At 43.4% G+C, this 17,761-nt stretch overlaps 2 protein-coding genes across 9 annotated transcripts in view; one reads left to right on the top strand and one right to left on the bottom strand.

Annotated features, from left to right (window-relative positions):
* The window catches only part of LOC135982473 (centromere protein F-like), a 240,687-nt gene that overhangs the window by 176,489 nt on the left and 46,437 nt on the right, over positions 1-17,761 (top strand). The gene's annotated exons all lie outside the window — the stretch shown is intronic.
* The window catches only part of LOC135982472 (centromere protein F-like), a 78,758-nt gene that overhangs the window by 58,885 nt on the left and 2,112 nt on the right, over positions 1-17,761 (bottom strand). For 2 of the 6 annotated variants that reach the window (XM_065589353.1, XM_065589356.1), the window contains exons 2-6: positions 14,882-15,004; positions 12,401-12,523; positions 8,055-8,190; positions 5,434-5,588; positions 2,412-2,493 (exon numbers count right to left, since the gene is read on the bottom strand). In XM_065589353.1, the coding sequence (XP_065445425.1) occupies positions 2,412-2,493; positions 5,434-5,588; positions 8,055-8,190; positions 12,401-12,523; positions 14,882-15,004 (619 nt within the window). Of the gene's footprint in view, positions 1-2,411; positions 2,494-5,433; positions 5,589-6,123; positions 6,321-8,054; positions 8,191-12,400; positions 12,524-14,881; positions 15,005-17,761 lie in introns of those variants that run through there. The other 4 variants (XM_065589357.1, XM_065589358.1, XM_065589354.1 and 1 more) reach the window with 3 other exon arrangements.

The following is a 17,761-nucleotide window of genomic DNA, read 5'->3' as shown; positions in this document are numbered from 1 at the left end:
TAGCTCTATACTTAGCCCCTGACAAGTCTTGAAATGACTGAAGCTTGTGATCAATAAAACCCCAATGTATGTGTCTTACAAAACATTTGTTAAAGTTAATAAACTCCAGCACTTCCTGGTCCCAGAAAGCTGCGACTAGTACCAGGCTGATGATAGTTAGAAAATGGAGGAACTGTCTGAAGCATGTTTCTTCAGATGCAAGTAATGGAAATTTCCAGAGACAGGTATAAATCAGTATGGAGATAATCAGGTTAGTTCAATCAGGGAGGGTGAGGTGCTCTGCTAGCAGTTGAGGTGTGAACACCAAGGGAGGAGAAACTGCTTCTGTAGTTGGATAGCTATTCACAGTCTTTGTTTAATCCTGACCTGATGGTGTCAAATTTGCAAATGAACTGGAGCTCAGCAGTTTCTCTTTGGAGTCTGGTCCTGAAGTTTTTTTGCTGTAAGATGGCTACCTTTACATCTTCTATTGTGTGGCCAGGGAGGTTGAAGTGTTCTCCTACAGGTTTTTGTATATTGCCATTCCTGATAGCTGATTTGTGTCCATTTATCCTCTTGCGTAGTGACTGTCCAGTTTGGCCAATGTACATAGCAGAGGGGCACTGCTGGCACATGATGGCATATATAACATTGGTGGACGTGCAGGTAAATGAGCCGGTGATGTTGTAGCTGATCTGGTTAGGTCCTGTGATGGTGTTGCTGGTGTAGATATGTGGGCAGAGTTGGCATCGAGGTTTGTTGCATGGCTTGGTTCCTGAGTTAGAGTTGTTATGGTGCGGTGCGTGGTTGCTGGTGAGAATATGCTTAAGGTTGGCTGGTTGTCTGTGGGCGAGGACTGGCCTGCCTCCCAAGGTCTGTGAAAGTGAGGGATCATTGTCCAGGATGGGTTGTAGATCACTGATGATCACTTCAATCTCCCTGGCCACACAATCGCAGGTGTAAAGGTAGCCATCTTACAGCAAAAAAACTTCAGGACCAGACTCCAAAGAGAAACTGCTGAGCTCCAGTTCATTTGCAAATTTGACACCATCAGATCAGGATTAAAGAAAGACTGTGAATGGCTATCCAACTACAGAAGCAGTTTCTCCTCCCTTGGTGTTCACACCTCAACTGCTAGCAGAGCACCTCACCCTCCCTGATTGAACTAACCTCGTTATCTCCATACTGATTTATACCTGCCTCTGGAAATTTCCCTTACTTGCATCTGAAGAAGTGAGGTTCTTACCCACGAAAGCTTATGCTTCCAATACTTTTGTTAGTCTTAAAGGTGCCACAGGACCCTCTGTTGCTTTTTACAGATTCAGACTAACACGGCTACCCCTCTGATACTTGTCTGAATCATAACACTTTAAGAGTTGCTCCTCTCTCCCTGTCTACAAGCCAGAAGGACACCAAAAGCTGTTTGGAAGGACATATGTATAAACTCTAAAAGATGTCAATTTCTCCATGGTGGATGCTGAACTATCAGCCATCTATACCCAGAATGTGAATTTTCTTTGTTGTGATGGCCAGCAACGGAAAGAACAGACACACTCCAACATTTTACACTCTCATGTCTCAAACAAAGCATTGTAAGAAGTTATACACACCACTCTAATGTTCTTTAAAAAATAGCCTCCCCTTCATCCTAAGATCATTTTTGATTTCAAAACATAGGCATTGGAAATCTCTATTCATAACATAGAAGGAGACTCTGAAATTTGAGGAGACAGATCTTGGGCCAAATTCTCAGCTGGTGTGAATGGCAGAGCTTCAGAAACTATAATGATTTACACCAGCTGAGGATCTGGCGCCTCATCTGAATCGAACGTAATAATGCATGTTTTGAAAACATATTGTATAAATAAATGCATTAAGGTTAGAAACAGGATCATGATTACGGCTATGTTTTAGTCTCAGGTATTTTTAGTAAAAGTCATGGACAGGTCACGGGCAATAAACAAAAAGTGACGGACCCATGACCTGTTCATGACCTTTACTAAAAATACTCGTGACTAAATCTACTGGGAGGGGGGACGCTTCTGAAGACTGCTGGAGAGTGGGGGAAAGAGAACAGGGTGACGCTGTTGCTGGGGGGATGCCCAGGATCCCGCTGCCACTAGTCCCAGACTCCTGCTCCAGGGCAGCACCAGGGACCATGCCTAGTGCTGCCGGAGCAACGGCCAGTGCGGCTGGCTCCTGGGCTTCCCCAGCTGATGGGGTGGTCCTGGGATCAGCTGCACCAGCACTGCAAAATTCACAGAGGTCATGGAAACCGTGACTTCCATGAATGATTTGCAGCCTTATAATAACATTCTAGTAGAGCATTTCCTTCTTAAACTACCCCATACTTGGCTTTTGCTCCTTTAATGGAGCACCATGTTCAGCAATTTGTTTCTGCAACATTTTTTTTTCCTTCTCTAGCTGCTTACAGGATTTCATCCACGTCTTCATTTTACTGCAAGCAAATCCATTTTGCTTCTTCAGTTGAATTGAAGACTTCTGATTGTCCAACTATAAAATAAAAAATTGTTTGTAGTTGCTAATAGGAAACTTCATTCTTCTGTATAAGCATTAAACTCTCACTAATGGCATCTCACCTGTCATTAAAAGTTCAGTGCAACTAAAAAACCCGACAAAAGTTATAATATGCATTTGTATAATAGATTCACTTAGTAATATACAATTGAATTATAACAGCTTCTAATTCCAACAGAGAAAAATAAAAGTCATGTTTATTGGAAAGCTACATGTGTGTAGATTTCCTTGATAGAGAAATAATAATCTAAATAGAATATTCAAAACAACCAAATGACAAAACCCAGCTGAAAAGCATGTGGTCCAGGCAGGTTTGTCCACCCTATGTGCATTGGAATGCCAAAATAAAGGGATGGTGGATATCTGGCAGCCTTATAAAACACACTTCAGGATAACGTAAATATCAAGCACAGTGCTCCACTAGCTGGGCATGGAGTGAGCACTGTAACTCAGTGCCTGCTTGCCACAATACGGGCTCCACACTGTGCTACGTGATTGCTTTTTCATGTGTTTATTTCTGAAGCGAGAGCACAGAACTACAGTCCGTCATTCACCACAAATGGAAGTAGAAAAAGACTGCAGGCTAGAAAATGCAGAGGGAATTGATAAGAAGAAATTCACCTAGATGGACAGGTTTAAAAACTAAAAACGCCTATCTAAATTATTAGCAAAAATAGTGCTGTCATAAGAAGAATCACTTAATTAATAATTTAGATGGAAATTCTGCATACATCAGAACTGATATGCTCTCACAAGTTGCGTGTGACATAATGAGGTAGTAGAAGCAGTTTAAAGACAATAGGGGCACGTCTACAGTGGGAAGTTTCACAAGGTATTAATTAATGTGTTCATTAACATGATGTTACAACATGCAGTATAGACACTGCGCTGTTATGTTTAATATCACATCAGTCAGTTATGGTTAATCTTAGGGGCAGAGTGAAAAGACATGTTTAAACACGGTCTAATTTTGAAGTACAGACCCTGGCAAGTAAGGTATTGTTTCCTTTGCACCATAAGTGGAGGCATGGCGATGTCTCTCTCTGGTAGGACTACTGCTGCACTTAGGTTCCCCAAACTTTCAAATTTTCCTTACATTTTAATTTAACATCTAGTTTTAACCGGAAATGATGATCTCAAAGGAGGAAAGCATGAGAAACTAGATAGTTTATTATTATTGAGGTTTTTTTCAAGACACTGGCTTCCAGTGCTGAGAGAGTCATGTGGGTTTGGGATTTCTTTTTTGTGTGGTTCTGTACATGGGGTACTTCCCCCGATTGTTTACAGAAGTGAGGTAGCACGCTAATCACCCTGCTCTGGGCATCTCTCAACTAAGTAGGGGTACTGAGACAAATGCTGATTGTTGGAATAGCTTGCTAGATGGCCCCAGGTGCCTGAAGGGGTGTCTCTCTACACCCTTCCGAAGAGAATTAGTACCACTTGGGGCTTTTTACTCAGTAAAGCAGGAGCCATTTTGAACATGGGAAGGGATTTCTCCTTGATGCCTCTGTAATCCCCTGATGGTGCAGCTACATAAGGAATGGAATTCTTATGTGCCTCTGTTCTGGGCACACACTGTCTAAAGTGCTCTTTAATCCTTCAACGCTGAGCAAGCCTATGGAGAGGGGGAGGAGACTCCAAACTCCTTTCCCTGGTAAAGCCTGGGTCCTTGACCTGATAAACAGACAGGGACAATTCCCACTCCATTGTGACCTCAAATTTGGGCCTCCTTCCCTGGTTGAAAGAGGATCCCAGGTTGAAAAGCAGAGATGAACAATTTACATTACCCTGCCACCTGAGACAGGGCTTCACAGAAGTAACACGTGTCTCTGCACACCCAGATATACTCCAGGGTGGGAGGGGGCAGTGAGTCTGATACAGAGCACTCCAGGAGACCCGCATATAGGAGAAAACCCCAGCAAACACATCCTAAGGATGGGAAGGCAAGAGACAAGATTTAAAGCCTGATGTTTATACTTCCTGCTCATTAATTATACATATTACTTCCTTACAAAGGGGACAATTCCATTTATCTTTTTGGGACACAGAGCATATGGAGTTTCCAAGTGTTATTCCTGAGCAGACTATGTGGGGTTCTCATCTCCTTGAGAATCCTCATGCTCCTTCTCACAATGGAGTCAGGGCTTCAAATGGGTGTGTTTATGTGCGCATGCAGGGCACTAGTGCGCTGGCCCAACAAAGCCCCATCCCCTCACACAGCAAGGGTTGGTGGCTTGTAGCAGCAAGACGTAGGTTACCCTCTAAGACCCCTAAAAAGCTGCCCACTGAACTACTTGGACTTAGCTTGATTTTGCAGGGCTTTTCTACCACAGCACTAGTGGTCAAAGGGAGTTACTGAGAAGTGCTGTGTTTGCGGATCCAGAGAACTTACTTGAGGAGAGAGAAAGAGGAGCAAGAAGTTGAAATGAAATCAATATAGCAGAAAAATGAACAAAAATTAATGATAAAGCAAAGTTGTTGGGAGAAACTGAACCGCCAACTTGTTCTGCTGGTGGACACAATTTCTGGTGGCCTGAGGTGAAGGATGGAGCTTAGTCCTGGAGCCTTCAGCAACAACACTGGTCCACCTCCCAGTTCTACAGGTGAGAGGAATCACCTCTTTGTTCCAAATGAGGAGAAAAGCTGGGCCACGGTACAGACAAAACGTGCACATTTTATCATGTTTTCAGGTGTCCCGCTAAAGACCTCCTGTATCTTTGATAGCCAGAAGTTTATAAAATAACAGATTTAATGAGATTTCCATGCTACTAATGGAGAAGTTATAGCAAATGTTATATTAGAATAGAGACTAGATATTAAAAAGGACACAAATAAATATTTTGGCTCTTAAAAGCTTAAGTATGAATGCCTTATTAAACTATCTGAAAAACTTATGTTTGTTTCTAATAAGTCTACTTTTTCTTCTTCTAAAGCCTTGTTAATGTCCTTAAGAGTTCCATTTTCAAGCTGTAGCTCCTGGACTGAATCCTGGAGCAATTTATTGTTGCTTTTTAAATGCTGAAGCTCGGCTTCTTGTGCTTCCAATTCTATTTTCTGAGACAAACTCTTATCTATAGTAATAAAAAAAATTAAGTGGTTAATTTGTGAAAGCAAACTATGTCAAATATGCAATATTAGCTTTTATGGGTAACACTATAAACTGGCAATATTGACAATTTTCAATTTTCCACCTATCAATAAATTTTCTTAGTATTTCAGAATATAATTACGTATGTGTTCTAAAACTGCCTTTATTCCCAAACCATGACATTGTATAGCATTGCCAGAATTCAGTTTTGCAGAAAGAACATACTGCTAGTCACATCGCTCTATGCTTCACAATTGTAACTCTGTTTCTACAGCCCATCTTCACTGAGGTCTGATGGCTTGTACTCTGAAACTCATGGTTGACAGGTAACAGTATCAATGGCTAGATAAAGAATTTTGGTGCCCTATTTGTCCATTTTCCTGTCTTCAAAATCCAGAATATATAAAAATGATCAAGGTGTTTGATGGACTGATGTATGGAGTAAAATTAAGAGAGACAGACAATACAAGAGATTTCCTGTATTGCAAAGAGAATTCTATTGAATAACACCAACTTACCATATAAAACAAGACTACGCATTCCCTTCCTACAGGACAAGGAAAATTCAATGTCTCCAAGACCCAGAACTTGGTGAGAAAGAGGGGCACAGAGAGGGGAAGGGAAATGATAGCAATCAACAGATATTTGAACTATGTCAACACATAGGATGGAGAAGGATTATTTAGGGTGGTGATTCAAAGGGGAGTGTAGCGGGGAGGTTGCCCGCTCTAGCCCTGAAGGGATTGGAACAACCCTGCAGAGGGCTGTGGCTGGGGAAAGCAGCAAGCCTGGGCTGATTGGGGAGGCAGCTACAGCTGGGCCATGCCCCCATCAGGCCACAGCTGGCCCTTATAAAAGGGCTGTGAGCCAAACACTCAGTCAATCTTCCTCTAGCTCTGAAGGGAGAGGGACCTAGCTGTTGGGGAAGCTAAGGGTACTGGAATGAAGCAGGGCTAGGGAAAGGCCAGAGGAGCTGGGGAGCTCCAGGCTGACAACTCCCCAGGCTGCAGGGCCTTGTCCAAGGCCCAGAGAGGTACTGAGTTGTAGGGAAAGGCAGCAGGTCCAAAGTCCCCTGCCAATGATGAGTGGCCATTACAGACTGCAGCCGGCCCTAGTGAAACAGGGCTAGAGGGTGACTGGCAGTAGCCACTGAGGCAAGCTGGAGGATAGGGGGTGGGGATTCCCCTGGGTGGGAATCCCTAGATAGTGGATTACTCCTGGGGGCAGGACCCTGACAGGGGAGGACACCAGGGTCCGGGAGGGACATGGGGGCTAATGTCGAGCAGGATGGTGACCATCAGAGGGTGCTCTGGCTAGAAATGAGCTAAGTCCCTGGATGACCAGAAGGAGGCGCTGCAGGGGTGAGTCCCACTCCATTACAAGGGGGAAAAGGTATAACTAGAGAGGATAATCAGAGACTTCTTAGAGAGGAAGAACTGTCCGGGGGTTAAGGGTGACAGCCTAGGACTCTGGGCACCCACATTCAGTTATGTTTCAATTAGGACAAGTTATTGTTGGTTGCAGTGAAGAGCTACAGCACAAACATCTTCTGACTTATTTTTTTGTTCATAATTATTCCCTCCAGAAAACTGAGAGAATGCTCCCATTTGACACCTTAAGAACCACAGATTAAAGATAAAAAGAAGAACAGGAGGACTTGTGGCACCTTAGAGACTAACAAATTTATTAAATTAAAGATAGCGAAAGCAAGAAAATGGACTTAGAAGGCATTACATTTTCTTAGCTAGCCGAAAGTGTTGCCACTTGCCAAGAATAAGATCAAAATGCAAAGCAGTTATTTGGATGGCCTCATGGATTGGAGAGTGCAGAAATACTGATTAAAATGGGAGCAGGACTAGGTCCATAAATTTAATTTTGAAATCTCATTAAGTGAGGTTAGACTTCTACAGCGATAAGTGGGAGCAGTCTCCTTCTTTACAATGGCTAGTTAGCAGAATTACCTGTTCTCTTAAACCTCAGTCTGAAAAATGCATTTTCCCAACCAGATAGACAAATGTAGGGAAAAGTCAAATTAGGGCTCGGCGGGTAACATTTCATCACGTTTTAGCCTCATGGAGTCCATATACAAGCTAAAGGATAATAGTTTGAGGTATATTTGTTTGCTTGGGATTTTAAAACACAGGAGCACATTGTAGTATTTAATTTGCTGACCATATAGTTTTGTTTGGGACATATTTAGTCCTCATTTTTAATTGCTTTAAAACCATATAATTTGATGAGCTAGTATATTTGTATAAAGAAGTTCCATCTCAGTTTGGACAGAGAATTGCGTGTATTAGCTGAAAGTTAATTTAACTATATCACACAGTGGGAACTTATTATTTCTTGGGGATGCTTCAAATCACCATTTATAATGAAGTTTACAGATCCCCCACACTGAAGTAATAGTTTGTAACAGGATTTAAATAGGTAGAAATGTGTCACTCACTTTTCATCTCTTCAGCATCCTTCTGGGTCTCTTTTAGAAGGTGTTGGGCTATTTTTAGTGCTTCTTCCAGCTGATGGATTTTTTGTGATTTTTCATCAGACTGGCAGCAAAGACGGTTTTTTTCCTTCTTCATTTCCTACAACAAAACATTAGTTACAAAACAGTCGATTAAGTCAATAAACTGAGAGTAGTGTGATGTGGCATACTACCCCTCTGAGTCCCATGAAGACTCTGGAAAGTTGGGCCTTGGTTTCTAAGCACTTACATGATTTAGGAACACAAACTGCACTCTTGGCAATCCTCAGAGGGCAGACAATCCTTTTGGGACATCTCCCAGTTGGCACAGATCACAGCAGTACTTAGCTGGCTCAGGATATGGAACCAGGGAGCTGCAACCAGTTCCCTGTTGCCTGCCCATAGCAGATCTTGACACAGGATAGAAGTCACCCAAAGAACATGAATAAAAATGTTGCTGCTTCTAGTTATTTTCCTTTTGTTTCACAACCTCCTAGTCCAAAATATCCAACTGTTATATTGAGAAACACACACACACACTCTATCATCAATCATTCTAAAATACAGAGTTGTCAAGAGACAAAATTTTTAGACAATGCTGATGTATGACAAATGTCTCAAAGCTGCAGGAATTCTGAGCTTCCTGTGTTCAAAATACCAATGAAATTCAAGGGGTTTAAATGGCCCGCCCCTCTTGCTGTGACTCAGCACAAGTGGCTCTGATTAAGAAGCATTCAACAAAAATCTGGAACCAACAACCTAACATAGCTGCAAAAAAATCCCATGCTCTGATGCTGGACTTTCACAAAACCATTTACAAGACATGCATTCTCCCACCTTCATGTACATCCCATCCCATCATTTGCAATTACAATTTGGCCTCAATCACATAGGCCATCATTAACTCTTGCTTGAATAATCGAAATCCAACGTATTTAGACTCGAATGCATCTGCCCTGAAAAATCTGCAACAGTTACAGAACACAGCAGCACACCTCCTCAGTAATACAGGTTCACTTGAGTACATCAGTCCTATGTTTCACTCACTCTGCTGATTCCCCAACAGAACACTCAATCAAATCTGTCTTTATTTTTGAAGTTATAAAGAACATGGGCCCAAAATACCATCTTACTCTCTCAGACTTCAGTAGCTGTGTTCCTCGGGAACAACTGTCTACACATCAGAAGTAAAACTAGCACATGCAGGAGACAGGGCTTTTTCAGGAGCTGGCCCAATACTATGAAATTCACTCCTGCAAAAACTTAGAATGACAACTAACATCACCATTTTTCATATTTACACTCCCCTCACCCCCCCCCCACACACCCTTTACCTTCTGGGACAATGGCTTTCAACCTCTTTTCCATTTGCGGACCCTAGAAAATTTCAAATGGAGGCGCAGACCTCTTTGGAAATCTTAGACATAGTCTGTGGATCCCCACAGACCACGGGTTGAAAACCACTGTCCCGTTGTAACGACAACCTTTCGAGGACCCCTTGGACAGTCTGCAAACTCCCAGGGGTCTGTGGACCAGCGGTTGAAAACCACTGCTCTGGGGGATATGGGAGAAATAGAAACCTCAAATAACAGATGCTAGTCACCTTAATTATTCTTAACTCTGGAAAGCATTCAGATACACCAGCAATTGGCACAATATAAGAACTTAAAAAAAAAAAATCTCGGCTGTTGCTTCTATGACTATTCTGACTTCTCTTCCCTTTCATTTTCCTTCCAATTCCAAATTAAAAGGAAAATCTTTTAATCTACAATCAAGTTTTTTTTTAAATCAAAATTTACAGCCAAATCCTTTTCATGTAAATTGGAATAACTTAATTGATTTCAATGGAGCTATGCTGATATATTCCAGGTCAGGATCTGGCTTCATAGTTAGAATTTTGATGATAATGCTAGTCTATAGTGCTTGAAAAAGTAAAAATGTACAAATCATTTTGGGGATTTTCTCTTGCTTTAAATTGATTGTGTGACCAAAAAAGTACCCATTCCTCCACGAAATCTTGGAATTAGGCCAAACACACTTATACTTAGGAAGCAGCTAATGATTCTAGAATTTCCAAATGAACTCAACCCGATATTTAATATATTTTATTTTTAGGACTAAACAAAGTCTTTTGAACCATACGACATAATTAGATTAGAGAAATAATTCCATATGAACTGTAACCCTATCTGTAGTATAGCTGGTGCAAAATAATTTTTTGAAACCCTGACCATACAACTAATTTTGTGCCTGGAGTCAGTCCACATGGAATCAATTGCAAAAACTGCAAGATCAGGGCCTTATTTTGTATCACATCTATAGGTCTTGTGACAGGGTCGGGCCAGAGGGCTACAAGAGAGTGATCCTATTGGGATCCAGGAAGTGGGCGGGCCAAAACCCGCCCACTGCTAAAAGATCCCCCCAGCCTTAGTGGGGGATCCACAAGACCTAGAAACCAAGTGATTTTGGGGGACAACTAATGAAATAACAGGGACAGGAGTGCGGTCAAAGGGTCCGAAGGGAACCTGAATGGGACACTGAGCAGAGAATCCCGGACAGTGCCCACTGCTCCTCGAAGGCGTCAAAGGAGTCAGTGGACGCCGCCCAGAGGAACTCTGCCCGGATGCATGAATGGACGGAGGATCAGAAAGAGGCCCCACAGTCACAGGAGACTCCATCCGCCAACCTCCTCTCCCTGGTTTTATAGATGGCCATTTTAGCCAGGACCAAGAGGAGGTTGACCAGGAGGTCCCATGACTTTGTGGGGCCACGGATAGAGAGTGCATAAATAAGGAGGTGAGGGGAAAAGTGCAGCCAGAAACGCAACAGGATATCCGTGAGGACCCGGAATAGGGGCTGCAGCCTGGCGTACTCCAGGTAAATGTGCGCCAGGGTCTCCCTCACGCCGCAGAAGAGGCAGGTGTCCCGGGACGGGGGTGAACCGTGCCAAGTACATGCCCGTGCTCACGGCCCCATGAAGGAGCTGCCAACTGACATCCCCGGCAGGCCTTGGGAGCAGGGTGGAGTATAGGCTGGCCCACCGGGGCTCCTCACCCTCTAGAAGTGGCAGGAGGTCCCGCCACTTTGTGTCGGGGTGTGACACGAGAGTGAGGAAGTGCAGGGAGTGGAGCACGAGCGTGTATAGATGTTTCCTTGGCGCAGTCTGGAAACGAACCAGCTTCAAGTCGTATAGCCGGCTTACGGTGAAAGGGCGGGGAGGCCGGTTGGGTCCACAGGGCAGGGGCCCGCTACAGGAGAGTGAGAGAAGGCAGATATATTAGCCCCAGATTAAGCAGGTCCCTTTTCCCTGGGTAAGATAACAGGGCAGTTTCAGAAAAATCAGGAATTTTCTGAAACCAATTAAGGCAGGCAGGCTAATTAGGACACCTGGAGCCAATTAAGAAGCTGCTAGAATCAATTAAGATAGGCAGGCTAATCAGGGCACCTGGTTTAAAAAGGACCTCACTTCAGTCAGTGAAGGGTGCGCAAGGAGCTGAGAGTGAGAGGGCGTGCTGCTGGAAGACTGAGGAGTACAAATGCTATCTGGCATCAGGAGGAAAGTCCTGTAGTGAGGATAAAGAAGGTGTTGGGAGGAGGTTACGGGGAAGTAGCGCAGGGAGTTGTAACTGTCACACAGGTGTTACATGAAACTCTGTAGACAGCTGCGATCCACAGGGCCCTGGGCTGAAACCCAGAGTAGAGGGCAGGCCCAGGTTCCCCCCTCTCCCTTCCCCCTATTGGATATAAGAGGAGTCAGGGTGACCAGACAGCAAGTGTCAAAAATCGGGACAGGAGGTGGGGGGTAATAGGAACCTATATAAGAAAAAGACTCAAAAAATCGGGACTGTCCCTATAAAATCAGGACATCTGGTCACCCTAAGAGGAGTTGACTTGGACTGTGAGTCCCACCAGAGGGGAAGGTCCCTGGCCTGTCCCCCTGACCCAAGGTGGGTCAGCAGAGACTGCGGGGATTGTTCTCCTTCCTTTTCCCCATGCTGGCCAGTGATGAGGTTAGCTGAATGAACGGCAGGTTTGAGCCACAAAAGTATCCAAACTGAGGGCTGCCGTGAATCTCTGAGGTGAGCAAATCCGCCAATAAGCGCAGGGCTCACCAAGGCAGAGGAGGAACATTGTCACAGTTTTAAGATGGTCCAAAAAAGGACAGCCAGATTAAGACAGTATCGAAACACAACTTCTGGTGGAAATACACTATTCTCCAACACACAGCTTGCAGAGTTCCCCTGTGAGTCGTAAGGCCTAAATGGCACCAGTTCTTACTGATTTCCAGTTTAAATTCTTAATTATTCCAGTTGCCCCTCTGATTTCTTTACCTCAAAGTTTCTCCTCAACTCATTTTGCTTTGACTGGCTTGCCAGTAAAGCCTCTTCTGCTCTGCACAGCCTCTCTGTAAGCTCATTGGAGTTGTTTTCCAAATGCTGTTTCACTGCTATTGCCTATGAGGAAAACACATCACATTTTATTTGTAGTCATATTTAATCTATTTAAAAAAATTAAAAATTCCTGATGTCCCTTGCAATGATGAGCTCCAAAGATCCGTTATAAAACAAAGCAAAAAGAATAAGCTATGTTCTGCTTCCTCTTACAGAAAGAGAACTTTGGAGTAACTGTTGACTTCTGCGTTGTATAACTAAGAGCAGAATTTGGCCCTAATCCTTGAAACTCAGCATGATGGCTTTAAAAAAGTACAATTAAAAATAGGCCAGATATCTGAAAAATCCATCCTCCTTTCACTGTCCAGTCCCGGGTTCTAGATTCTGTATCATACCAAAACCAGTACATGTTAAGGTAACACAAATCTTTAACTCAAGACTGGGCAAGGATATGAAAAATATTTTCAGGCACATTTTCACGTATATAGTTGTAATGTATAAATATATTCATAATTTAAGCAATATTTATAGTACAGTCTGTTAATCATTGGGAATCCTAACCAGAGCTTTCTTTTAAGTTCAATCATAAGGGCAGCAGATTTAACGCTTGCTCTCAATTTTTTTTAACGTAACATATTTTGTCAAAGCAAGCACCTATTAGGTTTAGAAGATGCTTCCCCATTCCCACTCAGTCCTCAACTGCTCATTTGAGAGGTAACGTTTAGGTGTTGGACTGATGATCAGCTATCACCAAATATGCCATTGAACAGCCAACAAACAGAAAGGATCAATACCAAACTAGACTCAGTTCTGTACAATCCAAATGTCGGAAGAAATACAGTTCTCACTTTTTGTTTGGGTACAGCAAGTCAGATGCTTTATTTCTCTCACACAAATATCAAGAGATTGACAAATTACTCTACCTTTTCCACTTACTATATATTCAAGGAATAGGTTACATGTTCTTAAAAACCAGTATTTGTACACCTTAATTCCCTGTATTTATGGACCAACAAAGACATTCAGCTTGCACCTCTGTCTCCAGAACTACATTCTTCGGGGGAAAGGGAAATTAGTGTAGTGCTATGCTCAATCTTAAATTTATCACCTGACTTTATATCGCTATCTAAACCAGGAAGCTAACAAGACCATAACTGTGACACCACCAAATTCTAATTGGTTTTCAACCTTTTTAATCTGTTTTATATCTGTCATAAGAGCTCTATAGTATTCCAAATTAAAAAGGAAGTAAATTTATTACCAACATCAAGAGAGAAAAAAATGAGAATGAAATAATTTTGTTCCATTCTAGAAAGGAGTACGCTTTTCTGGATAAAAACCTTTAGACATCCAAGTTTCAGTATGAATCGAGTGTTTCAAGAGTAAACATGGAAAGAAGAGTATGTGTAGTGGTTATTATTTTCTCCGCTGTAGAAAATGTTTGATTAATGTGCTCACACAGCTAGGATGACACATAGCTATGCCGGACAGCTATCGTGGACAAATTTAGAACCTCCGTATTAAGTCAGTGTAGACCATGTGTATCAAAAATAAAAAAGCAGTTTTCTATTAGAGAGTGTGGGTAGAAAAGAAGCAGTGCTCAAATCCGAACAAGTCTAAAGGGAACGGTTCCAGGGCATTACCCCCAAACTGCCTTTGGGCCCATCTGCTACCTCAGTTTACCTTCAATCTTGCATCAAACCAGCTATCACATGTGGCGATTTTACAGTAGTGCTCTCTTCCAGTTTGGTTTATTATCATAACACAACACTCAAACATACCCTTACCAGCCTCAATTATTCTTTTCCGATTATAAGGCCTCAAGTTTTTCCAGGTTTTTATCAGAACATGCCCATCCCTGCAGTCCAGCCCCTCCCTTAGCTGGGATTTCTGCATCCTGCAGGTCCATCAATGGAGGCTTATCCCTGCACAGTTTCCAGTTCCTTGTAAATCTCTTCCCCCCAAAGTCTTCTGCCTTAGAGTTCTGGAAAATTGTCACCTGTCCTCTTCACAGGCTCTCTGCCTGGGAACTAAGGAGAGAGAGTGTGTCTCTCTGAACTTTTGGGGTGTGTGGGGGTGTCTCTCTCTTGAATGACTACAGGCTGCCATGCATCTAAACCAGCAGGCCTGGTTTAGATGCATGCTTCTGTCACATGACCCTTGTATTCATTCCCATCATACAGGGAGATGGGCTAAACCTGAGAAAAAGTGCAGCTGTGCCCCAGTCTTTGAATGGACCAGCTCACCCTGTGACAGGAACATAGCGCAGCTTGCTCTGACCTGTGATGTATTTAGTTGCACTTAAATATTAGTCATGTATAGATCTTTAAACACAAAAAAGAGGACAGTTAAAATTTTACATAAAATAAAAACTCAGCATCACCACTTCCATTTGAATAGTTGAGATATTAAAAATCCTACGTTGTCAAGTTCTGCCCGTAGACCATCGTAATCGTTCTTGGCTTGCTGCAAGTCCTGGTTGAGTTTCATCTCCTTGCACTGCTGGGCCACTGTCTGTAAGGCACGGAGCTGACGTAATACTTCCTAGAAATGTAGAAGATGGGGGAGGGGGAGGGCGGAGGGAGAAACACACTCCTGTTACATGTTTCTAGTCAAGTTACTATAACTATTAACACTGGAAAACATGGGGGAGGGACTGTAAATAGTCTCTGTAAATAGTTACTAATTACACTAAAGCCCTCTCTTACAGAAGCAAAAAGAGTTTAAAAACCATTTTTAAGTAAAGCCTAAATTCGGTTATGGCCACTAATGGCCATGACTCAGTTTGGCCAATCAGAGTAGCCTACTGAATCTGTTACACCAATACAGGTGGATCAAAAAAATACTAGCAAATATTGGAATGAAGCTTATGTATCAATTCAAAAGTAGATCTCCATAACAACATTGAGCATTACAACTAAGCAACCAGACTAATCCCCAATAATCATGATCCTTTGGGGGAAAAATTCCCTTCTTTGCTATGATTACATGTTTAACTTACTGCTGTAAAAATGTTTTTTGTGAGGAAACTGCCTTAGTTTTTTTCAATTTGACTTAACATAAGACTGAGTAGCAACAGAAATTTGATAGAGGGGCATTCACTCCTCCCGCCTCAGTTCTGGGGGAGCAGAACTTCACTAATGCACACCTCCTAAAATCCTTAGGAATCTAGCCCATCTCCTGTAATCTTTAGGAGATGCAAAGTAGATATCCATCCAGGTATAATTAGTTTTTGAGGCTTCTTCCCAGCCCCACGGTCCTTATGGTTGGGGCTCTACATGAATTTGAGAGGGAATTTATGTTGGGGAATAGGGCTATGAGGGGCACAGGACTTTTAGTAGAGGGTGTTGAGGTTGGTAAGGAAAAGAGAGAGCTAAGTGGGGGAGCAGAAAGTGGAGGAAGATAGGGAAGGGAAAGCACTAGTGGCGTCTCCTGGCAACAAACCTCTCTGCCAAACTTCTCTTGGCAGCAGTTGCAGGACTCCCCTCTAACAAATCATAGCAGGTTTGTCAGATGGAGAAGGTAGTGAAGTGCTAGTGCTTCCCCTCTGCTTTCTCCTAAGCACCCTCCTATCCTCCAGCAAGACACCTGCTCCATCCCATGTCCTCAAGTACCCCCACAGCCTGTTCCCACTCTCATTGCCAGCCAGAGACCCATCCTATGAAGTCCCCAACCGTCTTGGATCCCGGTGATCCACTTCCCCAAATCTTTATGTCTCCCCCACTTACCCCCAGCCCCTCTGCCCTCATACCCTTTCCAAAGGCCCACTCCTACCCTGGGCTGGCCTGCCAGGAGCAGAAGAATGCAGGTGGCGAGGGTCACACTCAGGAATAAGTGAGCCAATTACTAGCAAAATGTTCACACTTTTTTCTGATTTTTTTATCATCTAACTATAAATTACCAAGTTATAACCACCAGACTACTATTATCAACAGGTAGGGAACATGGCTTTAGTCAATTTAATTCGTGGTAGGCCAATAAATTGTTTCACTAACAAATGCAGATCCATCCAGCTGCCAAACTAAAAGAAAAGAAAAAATCCAAATAAAAGTAGCAAGGGAGAGTGTGACAAAGGAGAAAAAAAATAAAAGAGGGAAGATCAGAGTGGAGATACTTAAAATATTTTCCCACTAACTTTCCCTCAATTTGAATATGAGCTACTAAAGTTTGCCCCTTAGTAGCAAAATCAGAATATCATATTACAAAAAAGTTATTTTCTTTACACTAACTGGTTTCTTTTGAGCTGTTTTGGCTACATGGATCCTGCTCTAGGTATGCATGTGCCCCATGTGCATGAGATTGGGTTCTTTTGGGTTGACAGTGCACAGTGTAGCATCAGCAGGTATCTTAATATGCACGCACACACACACACACCCCCCTCACACACACATAACACTGCGGGCAAAGCAGGCCCAGCCACTTCTCAGTTTCTTTGCCAATACAGAATCCCAAAACTAATGGATTTCACAATAGTAGAGAAAGAGGACTGGTCGTGGGGTCCATGTGGGCAGAACAGCCAGAAGAACCAGAATTACTGTAAGGTAAGTCTCCCACTATCTGTTAACATGGATCTCACTTTAGGTGACTAACAGTTATCTCCCTATGGAGGGGGATGTCAAGAGTCTAATTTACATAAAGACTGCAGGACTGCCCTAACAAACTGGGCATCAGATCTAGTAGTTGCAACTAGCGAGTAGTGCTGAATAAAAGTAGGCAATGAGCTCCAACTGGCTCCCTACCAAATTTCTGACATAGGAACCTTCCTCAAGCATGCCCATGTCACTTGGGGCCTAGCATAGTTTGCTTTAATATGATAGGGTTACCATTCATCCGGATTCCCCCGGACATGTCCGGATTTTTGAGCTAAAAATAGCATCTGGGGGGAATTTGTAAATGTCCGGACTTACCCCCCATGCAGAGCGCGTGCGGCTAACAGGGTAGCTGGCTGGATGGTGCCACTTACACGGGGCTCCGACAGCCAGAGAGAGCCCCTCTTCCTCCCCCCTGCAGCAGAGATCACTCACTCCCTCCCTCCCTCCCTGCATTCGCAGATCGCCTCTGGCAGTCTGGAGCTCTGCCCCCGCTCCTCCTCCCCTGCCAGCCAGCCTGCCGGGACGAACGGCTCCGGGCATTCCTGAGCAAGCTCACAGAGACGTTAGGTGAAGGCCAACAACAAGGGGGTCAGGGGGTTGGAGAAGGGGCAGGGAGGTTTTGGATGGGGCAGTCAAGAGACGGGGGGGTTGGGAGTTCGGGGGGAGCTTTCTGGGGGAGTATGGATAAGGTTTTGGGCAGGTAGCGGGT

The sequence above is a fragment of the Chrysemys picta genome, chromosome 3 (genome assembly GCF_011386835.1).
Source record: "Chrysemys picta bellii isolate R12L10 chromosome 3, ASM1138683v2, whole genome shotgun sequence".
Classification (NCBI taxonomy): domain Eukaryota; kingdom Metazoa; phylum Chordata; order Testudines; family Emydidae; genus Chrysemys; species Chrysemys picta.
This window is presented reverse-complemented; position numbering and strand designations above follow the sequence as displayed.